This window comes from Carassius auratus, chromosome 16 (assembly GCF_003368295.1).
Source record: "Carassius auratus strain Wakin chromosome 16, ASM336829v1, whole genome shotgun sequence".
In the NCBI taxonomy this organism is placed as follows: domain Eukaryota; kingdom Metazoa; phylum Chordata; class Actinopteri; order Cypriniformes; family Cyprinidae; genus Carassius; species Carassius auratus.
Genome location: NC_039258.1, coordinates 1,088,174 through 1,112,499, shown reverse-complemented (window position 1 = coordinate 1,112,499; position 24,326 = coordinate 1,088,174). Strand labels below are relative to the sequence as shown.

General features: G+C 38.7%; 1 protein-coding gene across 3 annotated transcripts in view; it reads right to left on the bottom strand.

Annotated features, from left to right (window-relative positions):
- The window catches only part of LOC113115683 (raftlin-like), a 95,693-nt gene that overhangs the window by 60,486 nt on the left and 10,881 nt on the right, over positions 1–24,326 (bottom strand). For all 3 annotated transcript variants that reach the window (XM_026283226.1, XM_026283227.1, XM_026283225.1), the window contains one exon: positions 22,998–23,169. In XM_026283226.1, the coding sequence (XP_026139011.1) occupies positions 22,998–23,142 (145 nt within the window). In that variant the 5' untranslated portion in view covers positions 23,143–23,169. The remainder of the gene's footprint in view (positions 1–22,997; positions 23,170–24,326) is intronic.

Genomic DNA, 24,326 nt, shown 5'->3' with positions numbered 1-24,326 from the left:
GATCACACAACAAAGTCAACACGACGATTCGGAAGAACTGTTAGTTTATTGCTTGATCGCTATCGCAGTAAATTGGACTATTTATGTTACTGGTGAGAAACTTTACTCAAGTTTAACGTTATCCCTTACATCGGTGTGTATGTGAGAGCATCAAAGGTGATCTAAGTGATTACTAAGAACTGTTAGTGCATCGATTGAGAGTGACGGAGCCACTGAGGAGGAATCCAGATAGCGCTCCTAATCGCCGAGTGGTTAGGAGTTCCTCTGGCATCGCGGGAACATCACAGAGCTTCCTAAACGATGAGGGTTTCACGTGGATCGATCTGACGGGTGACGGGAATCGTTAACCCTTGCCATTTACATTCAGGTACCCTTTGTTTATTTTATTTGTGCTCTTATTGAGTGAAGCGGCCATTTTACGTTTCATTCGGCCTCAACGCACACAAGCAACGTTTCAGGCCTGCAACGGGTGTGTGTGTGTGTGTGTGTGTGTGTGTGTGTGTGGTGGGCCCACAATAAGTTGTTTATTTTGAATTAGTGGAGGATATAACGGTTTAATACTCTGTGATTCATTGGGTATATTAATCGAGTGTTACAGTTTAAATACTTGACTGAAACTGAAGTTCATTTACATAATCTTACTTTATTTATGTACTGAGTTTACATAGCTATACCAGAATTACATTGGTGTGTTGATTTATATTTAGTGAAAACAAATTTGTACTTTGTGTATAATTTGAGTAATTTAAAGGAGAATCATTAGCCTTAATTCTATGAAAGTTTACAAGATTAACCCTTTAAGTGCCTATTGTTGTGCATAGAAGAGTAAATCAAACACTGCATTTGAAAATTCTAATTTATTCAGAAGTTGGTTGAATTCATATTTAATTTGATTTGATTTTGTTAATTCTGTTTATTTTTCCCTTTTAAATAAATCCATTGTATATTTCAGTTATAGTGTGGTCACTTTAATGGAGTAGATAGGTAACTGTGGTTGATTGATATTAGTTTGCAGAGATCTAAGTTGCACTTTACAAGAGGTGGTGTGGAACCAAGGGTCACAAATTGATTGTAATATCACGTCGAGAGGCAAATAAACGAATCTGGGTTCAAGCGTCCAGCATTCCGAAGGATAGATACATCTAGGACAGCAGGGGGCGCTACATAAAGTGGGGGCTCGTCCGGGATGATCCTTGTTCAGTATACTGTTTGAAAATCAGTAAAGTGCTAAGAGAGTATTATCTGCAGAAAAGTTTAGTTTATGTGGATCAGGCAATTATGGATGTTGATTACTCTGTCTTACAAGCTGAACTTGACAATTGGTGTCAGAAAGCAATAATTGATCAGAAACATGCTGTGCTACTGTTGGGAGTGCCTGCAGATGTGGAGGGGCCACTCATTGAGGAAACTATGCAAACAGTCAAAGCGTTAGGAAGAGTGAGAGTTAGGGATTGTAAAGAAGGGCTTATTCCAGGGTTTTTACTTGTGCTATGTGAGTGCAAAGAAGTGGTTGATCCTTCTCGCGTGCCTGAAGAAGTGATACCTGAAAGGGGTGGGGCACCTTGGAAGATGATTGTAGCGAAAAGTGCTGAGGGCCCGCCTGCTGGGTTTGCTGAGAAATTATCAAAGCTGTTAACACAAGAAGGAAAGTCTTTCACTGATCTTCAAGCTATGTTTTCGACGCCCAGCTCTAATGCAGGTTCTCCAGAAGCAATAATCCGTGCAGTGGGTGAATTGCTCGAAAAAACCTCAAAACCTGTCAGTGATGGAGGTGCATACCGACGTTTGAGGATCTTTTCAGGTACTGTTCCTACTCCAACAGGGGAAGAGGCCTTGGAGAGTTGGATGGATCAAGCTAGAATGATGATCGTGGAGTGTGAATGCTCAGAGAAAGAGAAGCGCCGACGTATCATTGAGAGCTTGAAGGGTTCAGCCCTGGATGTTGTGAAGGCTATCAGATTTTCAAGCCCAGATGCAACTTCTCTTCAGTATCTCGAGGCTTTGGAGGGAGCTTTTGGAACTCCTGAATCAGGAGAAGACTTATATTTTGCTTTCAGATTACTGAGGCAGAATCCTGGTGAAGCTCTTTCTGATTTCTTGAAGAGAATAGAGAAATCCCTGACCAAAGTAGCACAAAAAGGTGGGTTACCCTGGAAGAATTTGGACCAAACAAGAGTTGAGCAGCTAATTCGGGGAGCTGTTGAATCTGACTTGTTGTTGCTTCAGCTGAGGTTGAGGGAGAGACGAGAAAAGCCACCTACCTTTCTAACTCTTCTGAATGAGATAAGGGAGGCTGAAGAAAGCGAAGCTGCCAGACATAGTCTGGGTTTCACTGTAAAGCCAGTTCCCCGGCCACGAGAGAGACAGAGTAGTTCAGCTGTAGTGAGAGAATTGAAAGCTGAGATTGAAGAGCTGCGGACAAGAGTGGCAGAAGGACCTTCTAAAGTAATTGTGCCAGAGGCGATGTTGGAGTCACAGCCCATACCAAGTAGGAGAGGAGGTGACACATCAGTGGATCCAGAAGTACACTCACTAAAGAAACAGGTGCAAAGACTAGAAGAGCAGTTAGCTTCACTGAGTGTTAGGCATTTGCCACAGACGACAATAGATCCACGATCACTGGAGCAAGCTGATACTTCTGTGAAACCTAGATTTGAAAGGGCTAAAGAAGATTACTTCTGTTACAAATGTGGGGAAGATGGCCACATTGCTCCGAAATGCAAAGCTCCTGAGAATTACTGTCTGGTGATACAGAAGCTTGTGCGATCATTACGGAAGGCTAGAAATGAAAGAACGGATCAGAGTAGTAGTAAACACACCAGTGATAAAGCCAGCTTTTCCCGCAAAAGCCAGACAGTTGTGGCTGAGAAAAGTAGTCTTCCTGTAGGGTTGGTGGGTCCAGCTCTGACGATTACTATGAAGATCAATGGTCAGCCCTGTGAAACCTTACTAGATAGTGGATCGCAGGTCACTATCATCTTTGAGCCATGGTACTCTGAAAACCTGTCATCAGTACCCATTCAGCCTCTATCTGGTTTGTCTATTTGGGGCCTTAGCACAGCTAGCTATCCCTACAAGGGATATGTCTTGGTGGATGTTTCTTTCCCTGCTTCTGTCATGGGCGTAGAAGAGACTGTTTCCATCCTGGCATTGGTTTGTCCAGAGCCAGAAGGGCCTAAACAAGTGCCTGTGATTATTGGGACAAATGCAAGTTTTTTCCAACGTCTGATTGGACTTGGCACAACTGGTCATGAGACAGAGGAGGCACACACATTAAGGATTCGGTTTCACAACTCAGAACTAGAATCACCTACAAGAATTGACATACCTGCTGGAGAAGTAAAGTGGGCAGGTCCAGGTGCTTGCGTCATACCATCAAAAGGAGAAATGTCTGCTGTTTGTGCAGTTGAATCACAAAAACCGCTGGAGAAGGAAATTTTTACGGTAGAAACCCCTTCAGATGATATACTGCCTGCAGGACTGTTCATTCTTCCAGTTGTACTGCCTTCTTCTGCTGTAGAAGAGAACAAATTCAAAGTGTTGATTAAGAACGAGACGTGCAAAGAGGTAACAATACCATCTGGAACAGTCTTAGCGCATGTGTATCCTACAGATACAGTGACTGTGGCATCAGTTACCCCGACAAAAGCCAAGACAATTGATCCAAAAGTGTTTGATTTTACCAAGTCCACCATTCCAAAAGAGTGGGAAGATCGATTTCGTCAGAAACTGTCTGAGAGGGGTAATGTCTTTTCTCAGGAGGAATGGGATGTGGGACTGGCAAAGGACGTTAAGCATTGCATCCGTCTGAGTGACACTAGGCCATTTAGAGAGAGATCTCGGCGAATTGCTCCAGCTGACATTGATGATGTCCGTCGACACCTAAAAGACCTGTTAGCTGCGGGGATTATTAAAGAATCCCGAAGTCCTTATGCTTCCCCAATTGTAATTGTCCGTAAAAAAAGTGGAGCAATACGCATGTGTATCGATTATCGGACTTTGAATAGCAGAACTCTTCCTGATCAGTACACGACCCCACGCATAGATGATGCATTGGACTGTCTTGCAGGAAGCAAGTGGTTTTCAGTCTTAGACCTGAGGAGCGGCTACTATCAAATAGCCATGGCTGACGAGGACAGGGAGAAGACTGCTTTTATATGTCCTTTAGGGTTCTATGAGTTTGAAAGGATGCCACAAGGAGTTAGTGGAGCGCCTGCAACATTCCAAAGACTCATGGAACGTGCAGTTGGGGACATGCATCTGCTAGAAGTGATAGTGTACCTTGATGATATTATTGTCTTTGGGTCCACTTTAGAAGAACACGAACAGAGGCTTTTGAAAGTCTTAGACCGTTTGGAGGAGTATGGTCTAAAAATCTCACTGGATAAGTGCCAGCTCTGTATGTCTCAGGTCAAATATGTGGGCCATATTGTCTCTGCTGATGGTGTTGCTCCTGACCCGGAGAAAATCGAAGCAGTCGCAAAATGGAAGGTGCCCACAGATGTAAAAACCTTAAGGTCATTCCTAGGATTTTGTGGGTTTTACCGACGGTTTGTTAAAAACTACTCTGGGATTGTGCGACCCTTGACAGAACTCACCAAAGGGTATCCTCCAGCCAAAAGGGGTGGAAAGGTCACCACAGAAAGAAAGTACTTCAAAGAGTCAGAACCATTTGGTGAGCGGTGGGGCAAAGATTGCACTGAGGCCTTTAAAACCATTATCCACTGTCTTACCCATGCCCCTGTCTTGGCATTCGCTGACCCTTCCAAAACCTATGTCTTACATGTAGATGCAAGTGGGAATGGCCTAGGTGCAGTACTGAACCAAGAGTATCCGGAAGGACTTAGACCAGTTGCATACGCTAGTAGGAAACTGAGTACAACTGAGCAAAGGTATCCTACTCACCAACTGGAATTCTTGGCACTGAAGTGGGCCGTAGTAGATAAATTTCACGATTACCTTTATGGAGTAAAATTTGTAGTTAGAACTGACAATAATCCGCTCACTTATGTTCTGACTACAGCTAAGTTGAATGCCACAGGTCATCGCTGGCTAGCGGCATTGGCTACATACGATTTTAGCCTTCAATATAAGCCAGGACGTTATAACATCGATGCAGATACGTTGTCTCGCTATCCTTTGGAAGGTGGGTCACCTGATGGTTGGACTGAAATATCCCAGTCAGGAGTAAAAGCAATCTGTCAGAAGGTGACAAGTAACAAAGATGAGGGATCTTTCTTCAGATTGGTAGATCAGTTGGGAGCCGAGTCAAGCATTGTTCCGCCTGTTTATGCATGTTTTACACAGCTGGAGCTGGGAACTCTGAAACAGTTGACACACGCTGACCTTGAGTTGGCTCAAGACAAAGATCCAGTCATTGGACCAGTAAAGATAGATGTGGAAGAAGGAAAGGTACTTATAACTGGTGCAAGTGCTAACCCACAGATGACTCTATTACGGAGACAAGGTCCTAAGCTGGTCATCCAGAATAAGCTGCTGTACAGAGTGTTCATCAGTCCCTGTGGGAAAGAGAAAAAACAGCTTGTTTTACCTGAACAGTTCCATAAACAAGTTATGCATTCGTTACATGATGATGCAGGACATCTGGGAATTGAGCGGACTACAGAGCTTCTGAAGGACAGATTCTACTGGCCACAAATGACTTCTGAAATCGAGAAGTATGTCAAAACATGTGGGAGATGCATAGCCAGAAAGACATTGCCTCAGAAACGCGCTCCTCTGAGTAACATCATTAGTGATGGGCCAATGGAACTTATATGTATTGATTTCCTGTCAATAGAGCCAGATTCCAAAGGTATTGCTAATGTCCTGGTCGTCACTGACCATTTTACACGCTATGCCCAGGCCTACCCAGCTAAGGACCAGAAAGCAGTGACAGTCGCAAAGATTCTCTGGGAGAAGTTCTTTATGTATTACGGACTTCCAGCCCGCATACATTCAGATCAAGGGAGAGACTTTGAGGGTCGACTTATTAAAGAGCTTCTGGGAATGCTGGGGATCAAGAAATCAAGGACGACACCTTATCACCCTCAGGGAGATCCACAACCTGAACGATTTAATAGGACACTACTCTCCATGCTGGGAACTTTGAATGCTGCAGAAAAGCAAAAATGGAGCCAGCATATCAGCAAATTGGTACATGCATACAATTGTACTAAAAATGATGCTACAGGGTACTCACCTTACTTTCTTTTGTTTGGACGAGAAGCCCGCTTGCCAATTGATGTGTGCTTTGGTACTTCTTCAGAAGGAGGAGAAGGACAGACATATCAGAAGTATGTCGAAGAACTGAAGACAGATCTTCAGAAAGCCTACCAACTAGCTTCTGAAACTGCACTAAAGAATCATCAGAGAAACAAACGTCTCTATGATCAAAAAGTGAAATATCAAAGCATAAGGCCTGGAGACCGTGTGCTTATTCGGAATCTCAGTTTCACAGGAAAGCACAAATTGGAGGATAAGTGGAATTCTGCCCCGTACATTGTTCTTGAAAAGCTTGACAATTTGCCTGTATACAAACTCAAATCAGAGGAAGGAACTGGAGGAGTCAGGACAATGCATAGAGATCATCTCTTACCTATTGGAGAATCGGTGAGAATGCCCAAACCGGATAAGAGACAAGAAGTTCCTCAAAGGCCAGTCACTAGGTCTAGAGCTACAAAAGAGCACAAAGAAACATTGAGAGAGGAAAGGCTATTGGAAACTTCTGTAACTACTGATAATTCCTCAGGAAGTGAAGATGAAAACTATGGGTACTATTCTCCAGACCGGTCTAGACAATGGACCCGGTTAATTCCTGATCTCCAGCACAAGCTTGAAGTTAAAGAGGATGAAGTAACTGCCCACACAGACAGTGAATCTCAATGTTCTGGGGAGGAGGAAATGGTGGAGGACACCTGTGAAAACGAGGATTCCAGAGAAAATATGCATCCGCTTGTAGACTCAGTGGAGGAAGAATTTTCAGAAGAAGGAGTAAATAGCTCTGAAAATGCATCAGACTTGGGGGCCGAACCCATGGGGCATCGTCCTAAAAGGAAGCTGAAACCTGTGTCTAAGTTAAGCTACGATGAACTAGGCCAACCTAGTGAGAGACCCATAACCGTTGTGCACAGAGGAATAGTTATTCATCTGACAGATTCCTCAAGGATTGAACTTTGCCCTTCAAAAAAGTATCAAACCCCATCTAAATGTGCCAGGAGTACTAGAATATGTGCTAGCTCTGAGAATAGACTTATTATTTATATTTAAGGTCTGTATACTCATGGGGACATGAGAATTTCAGAAGGAGGAGGATGTAACCCTGGGTTAATTTCTACATGATTATTTTTTATTATCATTTGCATTTTATTTATTTGTTTATTTTATGCAGAAATGCGCTGCTTGGTGATGAGAGTTTATTATTAAATCAAAGTGTACCTGTTCAGAAATGGTAATATCTGTAAGTTGTATTTGGTTTAAGGTTATTGGCTAAAAACAGCTTGATCCCGCCTCATATCAGTTATGGCAGCTGTGATTGGCCAGGGCTAGTGTGAGTGAGGAGGTGAAAAAAGAAGGAGAAAAAAAAAGCATGTTGTCGGCATGATAACAGAGCGCGCTGGTTTTATTTGTGTAAAAATATAGTCTTTACTGCATTATTTAAGTGTTAAGCTGAATAGTATTCTGTTGTGAAGTCAACACGATCACACAACAAAGTCAACACGACGATTCGGAAGAACTGTTAGTTTATTGCTTGATCGCTATCGCAGTAAATTGGACTATTTATGTTACTGGTGAGAAACTTTACTCAAGTTTAACGTTATCCCTTACATCGGTGTGTATGTGAGAGCATCAAAGGTGATCTAAGTGATTACTAAGAACTGTTAGTGCATCGATTGAGAGTGACGGAGCCACTGAGGAGGAATCCAGATAGCGCTCCTAATCGCCGAGTGGTTAGGAGTTCCTCTGGCATCGCGGGAACATCACAGAGCTTCCTAAACGATGAGGGTTTCACGTGGATCGATCTGACGGGTGACGGGAATCGTTAACCCTTGCCATTTACATTCAGGTACCCTTTGTTTATTTTATTTGTGCTCTTATTGAGTGAAGCGGCCATTTTACGTTTCATTCGGCCTCAACGCACACAAGCAACGTTTCAGGCCTGCAACGGGTGTGTGTGTGTGTGTGTGTGTGTGTGTGTGTGTGGTGGGCCCACAATAAGTTGTTTATTTTGAATTAGTGGAGGATATAACGGTTTAATACTCTGTGATTCATTGGGTATATTAATCGAGTGTTACAGTTTAAATACTTGACTGAAACTGAAGTTCATTTACATAATCTTACTTTATTTATGTACTGAGTTTACATAGCTATACCAGAATTACATTGGTGTGTTGATTTATATTTAGTGAAAACAAATTTGTACTTTGTGTATAATTTGAGTAATTTAAAGGAGAATCATTAGCCTTAATTCTATGAAAGTTTACAAGATTAACCCTTTAAGTGCCTATTGTTGTGCATAGAAGAGTAAATCAAACACTGCATTTGAAAATTCTAATTTATTCAGAAGTTGGTTGAATTCATATTTAATTTGATTTGATTTTGTTAATTCTGTTTATTTTTCCCTTTTAAATAAATCCATTGTATATTTCAGTTATAGTGTGGTCACTTTAATGGAGTAGATAGGTAACTGTGGTTGATTGATATTAGTTTGCAGAGATCTAAGTTGCACTTTACAAGAGGTGGTGTGGAACCAAGGGTCACAAATTGATTGTAATATCACGTCGAGAGGCAAATAAACGAATCTGGGTTCAAGCGTCCAGCATTCCGAAGGATAGATACATCTAGGACAGCAGGGGGCGCTACATAAACACTACAGCATCTCTAGTGGGAACAACTAGCTATTCCCTCCTAGTCAGATCAATAGATGGAGAGACATATTTTGTCATTTGAGCTGGAGACATACAGTATGCCACAGAGTGTGTTTACCAGTTTATTACCCTGCACTTGACACTCTGACACGCAAATATAATCTGGATGCAAATCATTTTATTGGCTGTAAAAGTTGCAGTAAACGATTACAGACTCGTATATCTGTTGTTATTGGACATTAAAACTGAATCCCTGTGATGTGGAACCACTGCACAAAGACAAAAGAAATACATCAAGTGGTTAGTCATGGAATATTGCAAGTGAAAAATCCTTTGTTTTCTTGTGCAGCACTAAAATGAAACAAAGGTAGAGGCATAGTTCAGCATTGAATGAGAGCGCTGTCATCGTTTACTCACCCTCATGCCATTCCAAACCAACTTCCTTCAGTAGAACAGATTCTGCAGCATTCAGAGTTGAACTGAGTGCCTTTAAAAATCCAATTCTATTCCTGAATTTGAACTGAGGTATAGCGAACAAGATGAAGAAGTGTGATTTGAATTTGAAATTGGGCTAAAATGTTAAAGCTGGGCAGTTAGAAGTTGTAATTTGAAAATAAGTAGAATTAAAATGAATAAAAATATAAGAATTTAAGAAAATGAAATTTAAATGACAAATTTTTACCTAAACATGCAATGTTAGAACAAATAAACGATGATAGATAGATGATAGATAGATAGATAGATAGATAGATAGATAGATAGATAGATAGATAGATAGATAGATAGATAGATAGATAGATAGATAGATAGATAGATAGATAGATAGATGGACAGACAGACGGACACACAGACAGACAGATAGATACATGGATGGACAGATAGATGGACAGAAAGATAGATGGATAGATGGATAGAACGATAGATAGATAGATAGATAGATAGATAGATAGATAGATAGATAGATAGATAGATAGATAGATAGATAGATAGATAGATAGATAGATAGATAGATAGATAGATGGACAGACAGACGGACACACAGACAGACAGATAGATACATGGATGGACAGATAGATGGACAGAGAGATAGATGGATAGATGGATAGAACGATAGATAGATAGATAGATAGATAGATAGATAGATAGATAGATAGATAGATAGATGGATAGATGGATAGATGGAGAGATGGACAGACAGACAGACAGACAGACAGACAGACAGACAGATAGATAGATAGATAGATAGATAGATAGATAGATAGATAGATAGATAGATGGAGAGATGGAGAGATGGACAGACAGACGGACGGACGGACGGACGGACAGACAGACAGACAGACAGATAGAAAGATTGAGATAAAGAGAGATAGAGAGATAGAACAAATGATAGATGGGGCTTATTTTCAAATGAGCCATTGCTTTAAGCCATAGAGGAGTGCAATTTTCTGGCGACTGAGTTTTCCAGACGCTAATCAGACGCTACAGTCTATGTCTGATGGGATGCATTAAAGGTGATTTGTTTTCCAGGTAAAAAGGTTTTATTAATAGCCTTTTAGTGGAATTCAGTCATTTGCTTGACAGGACATCTCAGATGCCCAGGAGTCCACTGACGGCCCTGTTGCTAAGTGACAGCTCTTGGGAAACAAGCTCTGTTAAAAAGAGGAGGCTCGTTCATCAGCGTTATTTCTGTATCCATTGATGAGCGTCTGGAAAAGCTAAGAATATTACTCCGTTGCCATTGTCAGAAAGCTTTATGGGCCCAGTGCAGCAGTCACACTCAATCTAACAATCAAGTGCTATTCAACCCGTGCAACAGTCATCACGGCACAAGTGAAGAAATCAATTTGATGTACTCTGATTGTGGCTCTTTTTTTGACATGATATAGGAGCCGCCGGGCTGTTAATTCATGATTTCACACTGCTGTTCCATGCCGCTGTGTTAGATGATGCTGTCGTTACTCCTTTATTATTTAAGCAGCAAATGGACGGCGGTTTGTGTGGGCATTAGTCAGTGAAACTCGGAAAAGAAATCATAAATAGTATGTAGTTATTGACAGAGCGATGAGATGCTCGTGATGCAGTTTTCTGAATTTCATTTAAATCTCAAGCTTTCATAAGAAGTGACACGAGGGCCTGTTCACATCAAGCCTGATGCAACGAAAACAACATGATTTGCAAAAAAAAAAAAAACACAATTCAGAAGTCTTTTATGTGCACCAGTGATGCATTTATTTGATTAAAAATACAGTAAAATTCTGAAAAATGTGAATCTTGTGTGTGTGTTTGTGTAGTTGAGTGAGAAACAAGGACCCAGAGATCGTGATCGAGATAGAAACTTCGGCATTCCTCTGGGATCTGTACTTGAATCAATTCATAATGTACATACTGTACATACAAACCCTCTGTAATTGCTACCAGAATGCAATGGGGCCGAATGCAGCTGCGTTGCAATTAAACATCTGCATGTCCTCCCCACACGTCACTGCATGACAAGATTATTTCAGTATTTACAGTATGAGAGTAAGTTAAAAGGTCACAACCTCAAAACAGCTGACAACATACAGGAAGTTCGTTTTTTTCTCCACGAATTATTATTCTTAAGAAATCCGTTTCAATTCTAGAAAGGAAATTATCAAACTTGCCGAACTTGCATTGTTTAAAAACGCTTTTTAGGACTTTCCTCTCATCAATGAGACTGAGAAGGACCAACATTTCACTCGAGTCCTTCTGACAGCAATCACCGAGGCCATTTTTGAAATATATTCATCATTCTTGGGACTAAAATAAGCACTACATTATTTTAACTACATGAAAGGAGGCAAAATCTGTTTGTAACCTTTAACACATAGATGTGAAAATGAGACACTGTAGATTTGATGCCTCTTAATAAAAAATGAACCGTTTTAATTTATTATTCCCAAGTGTCAATCATCTCATGGCAGACGTGTGAAATGAACGGAACAACAGGTGGTGGATTGTCATGGAAACTGCTCCACGATTCCAGCATGGAGGCCGATTCCATGGAAACACAAGTCCAAAAATTCACTCAAGTTGGGTGTGGAAATGTGAGAAATTATAGTGTATTTGAGAAACGCCATGAAAAGTCAGTCTGCAAAAACAACCTGACAATCTGACAAAGATCTTCATCACTGAAGAGAAAGAAAATTGGTGGATGATAGTCGAGCTGCATTCAGAGGCACAAATATTCACTTCAGCTCTGATTAGAGTCCAATCAAAGAATGAATGGAGATTTATGAGTCCTATAAAAGGGTTCAGTGTTGAATAAGATGTCCTAGATGATGAAAAGAAACTAATTTATGTCTAATTTAAAAATGTTATTTAAAATGCATGTGCCGAGTTCTTAGAATTGATAAAGCTGATTGGCACACACTCAGTAAACAGCAACAGCAGTCAAACACTGAGCTCATCAATTCCAAGAAGAAGCTTTTGTTTGCGATGTCATTTCCCTTTCATTTTCATGTCATCTGACATCATTTCAAATCAAAACTTTCAGAAGACGCATATCTTATTTTTCAGTTAATATCAACATGCTTTTCACATATAAGCCTGCTTATCAACAGATTCCAACTCAAGGTGGTACACAGTGCTAGAGAAGACAAATAAAGAAAAAAGTAATTGAAACTTAAAAAGGTGGCTTTGAATAATAATAATAATAATAATAATAATAATAATAATAACATTTCTGTTTTTCTGTTTTCTTATTTTTGTGTTTTCCAGAACCCAAAGAGACACCTCAAAGTCAGATGAAGCCACAAAACAAAATTAAAGAGAGTAGCCGCAGATGCTATATACAGTATATATTTATTCTGTTTTATATATATTTATATGTACACACACACACACGCACACACACACACACACACACACACACACATATATATATATATATATATATATATATATATATATATATATATACACGTGTGTGTGTGTATACATATAAATATATATAAAGCAGAATAAATAAATTAATATATATAGGGAGAGTGCAAAACCATTTGGGTCATGCACTGTATTTTAAGTCATTTCAACGTTTCTGAAGTTTATATATATTTGCACGTGTGTGCATAGCGTATGGACTGCTTTTAGGGTGTTGTTTATTATTTCTTCTTAAGGCTTTTTCAGCTGTGGTCACCATCTATTTTTAATAGACATAGCAACGCTGCAAATCCCCTTTTGTGTTTCACAGAAATGATGCAAGTTTTGGGTGACTACTAAACGATTGCATTGGCCTCAGTTACATCAAAGCCATGAACATGATTTGCAAATTTGAAATGAATCAAAAGAGCGTTTAATTATATAAAAATATGTAGTGCATAATACTTTTTTTTCATAAGAGAAAAACTGTAAATGTTAAATATGCATATCAAAGATTTTTGTATACAATCCTCAAAACTGACAGAAAAGTCAGTTTTTGATTATGTTTTTTTTTCTTCTTCTTTTTTTTTATCCCTTTCAAAATGAGATCACAGAAAACAAGCTCCTTTGTTAAATATGTGTTGTTTACTCCACCGCTGGAAACTTGATGATTGCATTTGAACGGAATAAATTCTACCGGGTCTGAAGCGACTGTGATGCTGACGGAAGATGATTGGCTTGTAAAAGTTCAATGTGCTTCTTTAACGCAGAAGCCCGAACAGATGCTGTGATGTAAAGCAGACACTCGGGGCTGAGGGCAAACATCTGCACGTTAGCACCGTAAAGCAATCCAGCTTTATCAAGCCACCGGAGGGAAGATCAATGCAGAGGCGACCTATTCTCCCTCATAGTGACAAAGTGGAGATGTGCACCAATAAATGGGCTTTACTTTGACATTATACTGAGGCAAAAGCCATTTAGACGAAAGCGGCCTGACACAGGAAAGATGTTGAGCAGAGTAAGACGAATTTCTTCCCCTGCAAGCAGCTATAATCTGAAACAAACTGCAGCGAGCAGAGCTTTGACACTGACTCTGTCGAAAAAGAGGAAGGAACTTTGCAGAGATCTGCACTTCCTGTTTATAAGAACGCTGTCATGCGCTCGCTTTTGACAACACGTGATTTTACTGATTTTACACGTGTGACATAACCACAACAATAGACCTTGGTGACTTGGTGTTAGTTTCTTTAATGCATCAGAAGCACGATGCCATGAGGTTTTGTTTTGAACATGATCAGATAATAAAGCATTATCTAACACTAAAATCATTAGAATGAAAAATAATGGTCTCCTGTCAGATATCTTGACTTCTCTCAATTCTGACGTCAGCTTAATATTTAAATAATTAAAGGAATAGTTCACCCAAAAATAAAAATAAAATCTGAAATTGTACCCATCCTCAGGCCAATCAAGATGTAGATGCATTTGTTTCTTCATCAGAACAGATTTGGAAAAATTAAGCATCACATAAAAAAGTCAAGCTGTCTGAATCAGGAGAGAAATATGCAGAGACCAAACATAATTTAAAACGAAAATTAGACCTAAACAAATATGTGGGTGGATTTTTGAGAGGACACCAGGGGATGTACTTTTTCACTAGTGGTAGCATAATTATGGATTATGGACTGGTATTCAATACTTTAAAACAATAAAGTTGAAACCCCTTGATGATGGGGTTGACGACCCCTTGAATTGTTTCTAACAAACATGCAAGTTTTGGCATCACAAGACATCAACTAATGGACTGGAGTTGTGCGGTTTACTTGTGGATTATTGTGATGGTTTTCTCAGCTGTTTAGAGTCTCATTCTGACGGCACCCATTCACTGCAGAGGATCCATTCGTGAGCAAGTGTTGATTTCTCCAAATTTGTTCTGATGAAGAAACAAACAGATGCATTTTGGATGGCCTGCGGGTGAGTACATTTTTATCTATTTTTATCTATTGGATTATTTTTATTATTATTATTATTTTATTGTCATTTAATTATTAACTTATTGTTCAAACACAGTTCCCATATTTTGCATGTTACATCCTATTGCAAAACATTTTTTTTTTTCCTGAAGGTCACATACTTTTTCCTTTGCTATTTGTTGAGAAAAATAAAATTCATTTCTGCTGAGTATCATAATCTTATTTTGTTTGTTATTTATGGAAAGTGCTATTTATGTCTGGTTACATTGTACTGATGTTAAATTATATAGATTCACATATCAGAACTGTATGTTTAATTCACTCTTCTGTTCATTAAGGCAGACAGGATAATCTTTAGAAAGATTAAAGGAGACTTTTAAAAGAGAAGGCCTGCTGGTCAGGTGCTCTTAACACATCAAGAAAAAAGTCACAAATAGTCTCGAAACCTGATGAAGGCATTATGACTTAGCTGTTGACATTTTATATGTGTATTTCTTGTGCAAGAACACAGCTGCCAGAATCATTTACATGAGAATGTCATTGTTCTGGATGCTAAATGGTTAATACCCATCTCAGCTCTGATAATTTTCAGACAAAATGTGGTCAAGGCATTTTATTTATTAATTTAAAAAAAGTTCATTAATTTTTTTTTTTTTTCAATTCTAATAAAAATAGTTACAAAAGAAGCTAAAGCATTTATTCATTTAGTTTTACTATTCAGAGGTTTGGAGTCTTATTACTTTTTAAAATAATTAAATTGTATAATTGCTCATAAAGAATGTACTTATTTGTTAAAATGCCTGAAAGAATAACCTTGCAAAAATGTATCACGTTTTACATAAAAATATGAAGCAGCACAACTTTTTTCAACATTTATAATAATCTGAAAAGTTAATTGAGCAGCAAATCAGCATATTAGCAAGATTTCTGAACGATCATGTGACACTGAAGACTGGAGTAATGATGCTGAAAATACAGCTGTGCATCACAGGAATAAATTAAACTTTAAAATATATTCAAATTGAAAATTGTTATTTTAAATTGTAATAATATTTCACAATATGTATCTCTTTCCTGTATTTTAATCAAATAAATGCAGCCTTGGTGAGCAGAAGTCCCTTTTAAATTTCCCTGATTGCATCACTCGTGTTTAACCTCAACCTCAGTCCAGCAAATTCCTCTTCGTGTCATTCCAGTTTAACTTCCTGTGGGATGTGACCGATTCAGATTCCACCTCGAGAACCCGAATAGCCCATTTGATCTATAATACAGGTCCATCTCGGTGAAAAGTTAAGGAGTCTACGCGTCCACATCAGAGAGAATATAACATAAGTTAACCTGCCTTTGTGCTGAAACCCTGAACCTGACAACAGCAGAGAGCCTCCGTTTCACAGGCTGAGGTTTGAGCTTTGGCTCTCTAGCAGGGTGCGGGGTCTGGGGTCCGGGGCCCGAACTCATCAGCGCCATTGCAGCCCTCCACTCATCGAAGATGAAATAAGGGAAGGTAATGTGGGGAAGCAAATGGCTGTGAATTCTCCTCTGAATGTGACTCCCGCGGCGTCCCTCCGACTCAATTTTCACGCTGCTTGGCTGCAGAATAAAAGCAGCGGTCCCTGCATCCACCTGCTCTAATCCCCTACACAACTACAGCTCCTTTAACCCCGTGCCGACGGTCCTCGCCTTCCCTTTCAGCTGCTTAGCAAAAAGCCCCTCTTGTATTATTGACTGACAGGTTGAATAAATGTATTAGGTATCACTGCATTTTAATAATCTGCCCTGTTCGCTGATGATATCAGGGTTGCGAGCGTGATTTGGAGGGCGGCGTGTGGCCGAGAAGCCGTCCGTAAGTGTGTTTTCTATTCCTCTTCCTCTTGACATTTTAAACATTTGAAATCACATTTGAGGGAAATAAAAAACGTGCAGGGCATCTTAAGCACCACGCGGGCGTATTTCGTGTGATGAGTTTTTCGCCACACAACTTATTACAAGGCTCATTCGCTTGCCTAGCAGGATGTTTCTTTGTACACCAGCACTGGAAAAAATGGATTTAGAAAGAACACAGTGTTCATTTGGTCTAATTGGTGTTTTATCCCAGAAAATACTATTATTGTTCAGAGATTTTATTATCTTTTTAGTATCCAAGATGTCCTTGTCTGAACCACACAGGAATTTTCCTGTATTTAATTTTTACAAGTGTTTTATCAGGATTTTGAATCTTACACTTCATTGCATTGTTTTAGAGTAAACCGAAATGTCCATAAAATTAATGGATAATGTTGTGTGTAATGAGCTGCCAGTATTTTTTCTGTTATTTTACGGGTTTATTTTTTACAGTGCAGGATGTTATTATTATTTAAATACAGAAATGCATAATGATTTCAGGTAAACATCAGACGTTTACAAAAATTAAAACAGACACCAATGAGACAGTGAAGCAGTGCTATTTCCATACTATTTAAGTGAAGTGAAGCGAAAGTGACATACAGCCAAGTATGGTGACCCATACTCAGAATTCGTGCTCTGCATTTAACCTATCCAAAGTGCACACACACACACACACACACACAGCAGTGAACACACACAGTCACACAGTCAAACTCTCTAAACACTAGGCCACGACTTTCATGGAGAAGTCGACTTTACATACTATTTACATATTTTAATTATTCTTTAAAATATACTTTATTATTTGAATTATAGTTAAAGGATTATTAATTTAGTTATGTTATTTAGTTGTGCATTTTTATTAGTTATTATGTCTATATAATATATTTTATTCATTTTTTGTTTGAGTTATTTTAGGCATATTTAAAAGTTCAATTAAATGAAAATAAATGTTGCATTGGCACTAAATAAAAATAAGTGTAATATTTATAAAGTAATAGGTTTATTTATTCACTTAAGTTACCATTTACTTTATTTCAAATAACATTTTTTTTTTTTTTTTTTTAGTTATCCGTGACATTACTGTAGAAATATAACATGAAATAGCTATAACATGAAATAGCACTATAACATGAAACTGAATAGCAGATAATTGTTTTGGGAGGATTTTGATCACAAATGTTTCATATTGAAACTATGTTTTTATTGCAGGTCTTCAGATCTAATGATTTTGAACATCTTGTAAGAAACTAGAAAAATTGATGTGATTTGAGTTAAATCTCAGAATTGGAAGACTTCTGCAAGAGTCTTGGTGACAAAATTATGTGTGATTTTCCTATTTTGTATGATTAGAGCAGTCAAGTAAGTTAATAATGTAGATTGCTTGGTGCCTCGTCTTCCACGCAGTTGCAACATCTGTCTCATGTCACAATATCACCATAACATCCTAAGATAGATTGATGGGTTAAGCACCACGCTGGCATATTTCAACTTAAGAGACCATTTACTTGCCTACCATGTTGTTTCTTTGTACCCCAGCATCTGGGAAATTTGATTTAGATTCCCCTCATCCCCTGAGGTAACAACAACTATATTGAAGGGCTTTTATATACAGCAGTCAACAGGCAACCTTGATAATAAATGCTTTATTAGTTTGTGGATTTGAAAGAACTACTGAACATATATAAAATGTGCAAAAGGATTTTGAAAAAATACCCTTAGAAAGAGCTACTGCATTACTGCATTCAAACTTCCAAACTGACTCAAATGATTCGCGAACCTGCTACGAACTCACGAACTGATTCAAATGATTTGCGTTCCCCAAACTGACTCAAATGATTCGCGAATCCGCTTTGAACTCCCGAACTGATTCAAATGATTCGCAAACCCTATACGAACTCTTGAATTGATTCAAATGATCCACGAAGCCGCTCCGAGCTCCCGAATTGATTCAAATGATTTGCAATCCCCAAACTGACTCAATGATTCGCGAACCCGCTCCGAACTCCCGAACTTACTCAAATGATTCGCAATCCCGCTCCGAACTCCCAAACCGACCCAAATGATTCGCGAACCCGCTCCGAACTCTCGAATTAATTCAAATGATCCGCGAAGCAGCTCCGAACTCCCGAACTGATTCAAATGATTTGCGATCCCCAAACTGACACAAATGATTCGCGATCCCGCTCCGAACTCCCAAACTGGTTCTAATGATTCACGCTCCATACTCCGAACTAGGAAGAATTAGGAAGCGTGCATTGTGAAGGGCGCTCTGAAAAGCAGTAGTGAAGGTAAAGGATTAAAACCTCTATTAAAACAGATGTCCAAATGAACGTACTGGTACGCTAAAAGCACGTTCTGGGCGCACAGAGAGGGGGTGGTACGCTCAAGAGCTATATTTGGAAGTGGCGGTATGGGTGCGTACCAGTGTTGTGTAATATTCGGTTCCTGTGAAAAACTGTTCCCGTGGGTGGAGTTTACATGAATATTCATTAGTTCCCTTATTGTGGGCGTGTCCTTGAAAAAACGTGCAAACAAACGGAACTGAAAATATCAGTGCACGCTCTCAAATCGCTACTTGGATTAATGATTTATTTTGAACAGGTAACGATTAAGCACTGAAGTGCTTAAAACACTTCAGTGTCAAAATAATGCAGTTTGTGTAATATAAATCGTCTGTAAGCTGATTTGCTTGATTGATTGCAGGCACACAGAAAAACAAAAAGTGAATAACCTATGCTAACCTTGGGATATATAGTTTCTTAATCTTATTTTTTTTATATGTTTAGCTTTTTATACATTTCATTTGTGGGGCATTAATTGCTGTTTGAACAGTATGATTAGCTAAGTTAGGCTACTGGTGACTATTACTGCAGTGTATTCATGACAATGCTTGAAACAAATATATCTGCCGCCTAATAAATATAGCTATAGGCTAGCTGTCCTGTGTCATTTATAAAAACTTTAGTTTGTATGTAGCCAGTGTTTCTGTTACCCAAATAAGTCACATACATAGGCTACTGAACACTATTTTCTTGCAGTGAAAATGTTAATATTGTAGTCAATCTAATTTGTAATTGGTTATATAAAACGGTGCATAAACCTTAAAGTATTGTTCTGATGCAGTCTTCTTGGACATAGGTCAGCAGCTACTCCAAGAACATTATTTTTACATTTGGATAAGAAATCATGTGTCTCATCATCACCAATGTTATAATATGGCTTTGATTTGCATTTGTGATGTTTCCACATATATTGATCATCGTGTAAAGTCACTGTCTGTTTCAGACTGGATGAGAGAGCTGAAGTCACTGGTACAGTAGCTGATCATTGTATGAACTGGACATACATGAGGCTGTTCTCATCCAGAGACAATAAATATCTCAGACACTCACCTCATTTTGCATTGCTTCATTCCATGCATACTTTCACACAACTTTCCTTGTCTTTTGAATTTGAGTTATATTCATAAAGCAATTACTTCTGTACTTGTCATAGTAACATTTAATGAATGTAATATTTATGTGATCTACAATATTTTAGAATATCATTTTATAATTTTAAATAGTAAACATACTTAAAGATAACATGTTATTTGTTAACCTGCATGCCATGTTACTATTAATACACATCAGAGAACTGTCAACATTTAAGAGTGTTGTTCAATTATTGAAATATTAACTTTAATGAATCTCAGAGGATATAAATTTTCGGTAAGCGACAGGAGAACAGAGTTTGGCTGACAAAGAAACATTTGGGTTTCATTGTATGTAATAGTTGTAAAATGTGAAAAACAGTTTTGAATAAGATGTTCAAATGTTAAACATTATTTATATCACCACAACATCTCAAGATAGATTGATGGGTCAGATCTCTAAAATAGACGTGGCAGTTCACACAAAGCCTAGCGAAGAGAAGCAATGGTACAGGTTGACCATGGACACATACATTGAATTAAGGCGATTGACAAATGTGCAGTCCAATGTTTCCACCCATGTGGCTTCAGGGAACATTAAGCCAGCCGAGGCAATCTTGCATGAGAAAGTTTATTGTCTTCGTCTTGTAGATGAGACATTTGCTGCTCGTTCTCCCCCTCCTTTAAAGTGCTTTGCAACTACTCCTTTATGAATAGCAATATATTTGCAATAATAGAGTAGAGGCAGTGTGGAGAAATGAGGCGTAGTAGGGGATGTGAGATATGGGCCAATACTGCTAAACATAACAGAGTTCTCGTATTGCGGTGCTCACTGCAGTGCACATATGCACCCATCTTGCCAAACTCAAGAACATATAGAGCAATCGCATAGCTAGGCTGTTTTATTATAGTTATTACCGTAAAAGCGCTGGCAAACTGTCATTTCAGATGTCAGTCATCTGGAACATTGATTTGGCCCAGGTAATTTGCAGAGGTGAGCTCAATAATGCCTCAAACTGTGCTCAAGTTTGCAATCAAACATCGAAAGGTTTCAATTTAAACTCAAACACATTTCATCAAATTTTTCCCGTGATATCCACAAAACAATGTTCTGTAGTCTTACTCTAGTCTAACGGTGTTGTTGTGTCTATTTTCTTTGCTTTATAAACATCTAAGACTTTGATACTCGGACAAAGCAATAATTTCGTTTCTGAATTTGAATTTAGTATTGTGGAAACAGGATGCAGAATTGCAAGTCACATTTGAATGTGTGAAATTGAAATAAATTAAAATTAAAAGAAAATCAGTTTAACTAGAAAAGAAAGGTTTTTTTCAACACAAACTTTGAGGGTCCTTTTTTAACGATCTAAACGCACAGTGTAAGCACGGCTCGGTGCACTCAGGGCGTGTCCAAATCCACTTTTGCTATTTTAACGACGGAAAAAACGGTCCGTGCGCCAGGGTGCATTTTGGTACGGGTTGTCCCTATTCTCTTAATGAGTAATGGGCATAACGTTCAATACACCAGTCAGAGTGTCATCTCCCATTCCCTTTAAGAGCGAGATGCGTTCTCGCCATGGCGGATCGCTATTTACATGGCGGAAACTGTTGGCGGAAAAGCTGAATGCTTCTCAAGCAAAGGAACTGATCTGCTCGTGTGTGAAGTTAAAGAAGATAATCTACAGGACAAGCAGGAATCTACCAAAGCAACGCGCGATGAGACAGTTAATATGTGTGTGAGTTGTGTGTTGAACGATTGTTCAAGTAATTCGCCAATTTCATTCATCATTATAAGTAGTAATAGGCTGAATTGCAAATAGGTAGCCTAATTCTAATACATGCAATGACTATCCATCATTACATTTTTATATTTATCTAGCCTACACAATAACATCCTTTTACACTGTAATCCTTTTGTTTTTAATATTTGGCATGTTTGTGTGATGGGCATCCCTGTGTGTAATAAGCAAAGTCAACGCGCACCATGGACCCGCCCAGAGGTGCATTTTCTACCATTGCGCTCTTTTAATAACAAAAACATATTGCGCCATTGACTTTAGACTTTAGACCAGGTTTGAGTTGGTCTATGGCGCTGTCTTTTTTCAGCTCCTTAAAATAGCAATGCACCAGCAATGCGCCTGAACACACCTCTTTTTTAGACAAGCACGCACAAATGGGTGCAAATGCATTTGCTAATTAAACGACGTGGCGCTGGACGGAAAAATGCGAATGGCACCGGACTGAAACTAGCAAACACACTTGCGCTGCGCCTTGCGTCGCATTGCGTCGGGTGTATGATAGGGCCCTGAATGTTGGCTTGAAAGACTTGCTTGAAGGTTTAGGGGAAAATATTTAGTTTGAAGGAGTTTGAAGGGTTATATCAACATAGATAGATAGATAGATAGATAGATAGATAGATAGATAGATAGATAGATCTAAATCTAAGATTATTCTGATCTGTGGGGTAAGATGTCAGCGAGACTTCTGGCTCACACTACATCTCATCACCCTCTCTCCGAGCCCAAGCCGAGCACCGTTAGTGAGAAATAACAACACTGACAGCTATATTTAGCCAAGGCCCTCTGGATCTTCCCCCATTAGCCACCTCACAGCCCGCAGGCTCCAACATCTCATCGGCAGCCACCTCACAGATCACAGACACCTTGCCGTGCACCTGAAAGCCTCCTCACAGGAACACATCGACTGCCAGAGAGCCAGGTACAGTCTGTCATGGAGCGCGTGCTGCGGTATTAGCAGGCAGCTGTGATTCACAGAGAGAATTCTGGGAGGATTTGGGGATTGTCATTTGCAAGTGTCATCACTTCGGGGATTTGCGGAGCAGCAAAGAATCAAGGAACATTGTTGGAGAATCTCCATATGCCACGGTTTGATTTCTCCTTTCAAAAGTTCCTTGCAAATTATCCTTACCTCAACATTTCTAACTTCTAACCAGAGATAGGAGAACGACTGACAGCTTACCATCTTTCCCCACCAGGAAGTCCACGTGGTGGTACGTGTATGCAACCCCGACCTTGGTCTCCACCTGCGGTCTCTTGAGGGTGGAGTAAATCTTTCCCGGACTGTTGTCTTCCGTCTGACGGAACTTCCTCAACCCGCAGCCCATTTCTGCCGAATGAGTGCGCACTTAAGCCTGAGATGAAAAAGATACAGTCAGAAAGACAAAGAGGTTCAAACAATGTCTTCAGCATTCACAACAACACTCATGTAGATGCATGTGTAGACACAACAGAGCTGTCCTGAAATTCAATGCACTCTTAAACATAGAGGGTCCAAAAAGGGGTTTTCAGCGATACCACAGAAATCCATTTTGGGGTCCATAAAGAGCCTTTCAGTGAACTGTTCTTAACCTATTTGTTTTTTAGTGTGAAGATCATTTTAATAATCTCAAGAACCTTTTCAAACTATAAAGAACCTTTTGTGCAATAGAAAGTTCCATGGATGTTCTTTATGGAACCATAGATGCTAATAAAGAACCTTATATTTTAGGAGTGTTAAATGCTTTGATGGATACATTTTTTTTTTTTTTTGGATTATATATATTCAGTAACTTACTATTTACTGTATGCATCATCACCAAAACAATGTTCGATAGAAACAATGACTATATTCTGAAAGCATATTAAAGTGCCATTCTTACTGTTTCAATAGAAAGCTTATCTTTGCACATTATAGAATACAAGGATTATCTGCTATATTTGCCAAAATGTGTTGCCAACAGAGATTACTGCATGGAATATATGTCACACAATGCAATGCACTCAATCTGACCTTCCAGTTGTCACAAAATAATATTTAAAAGAAATGCAAAATATCTTTATTTAAAATTAAATGTTAAATCGGTGCTAATAGTCTCATGGGATAGCTCACTGACATATAGCACCACAGTGTTTTGGGCGTCGCGAGTTCGAATCCCGGCTTGTGGACCTTTCCTGATAAATATTAAAAATATTTAATCGTTTTTTAAATAATTTATCAACATTAAATAATTATGTAAAATTATGACAACAATTGGTAAATTGTATTATTACGCTTCATTATTGTTAAAATCAATATTCATGTAATAGTTTTAATAGAAATTAAAAATTATAATACATTAATGATGATACAAATTATACAATTTAAATAAAAATTTACAAGTAACAAATTAGATATTTAAAAATAATAATGATTCCTTTTGTTATTAAGTTTTTAAATGATTATTATTACCACTAATAATAAGATAATTCTATTATTATATTGTATATTTAATTTCCAAGATGATTGTACACCACTTATTAAAACATGCAG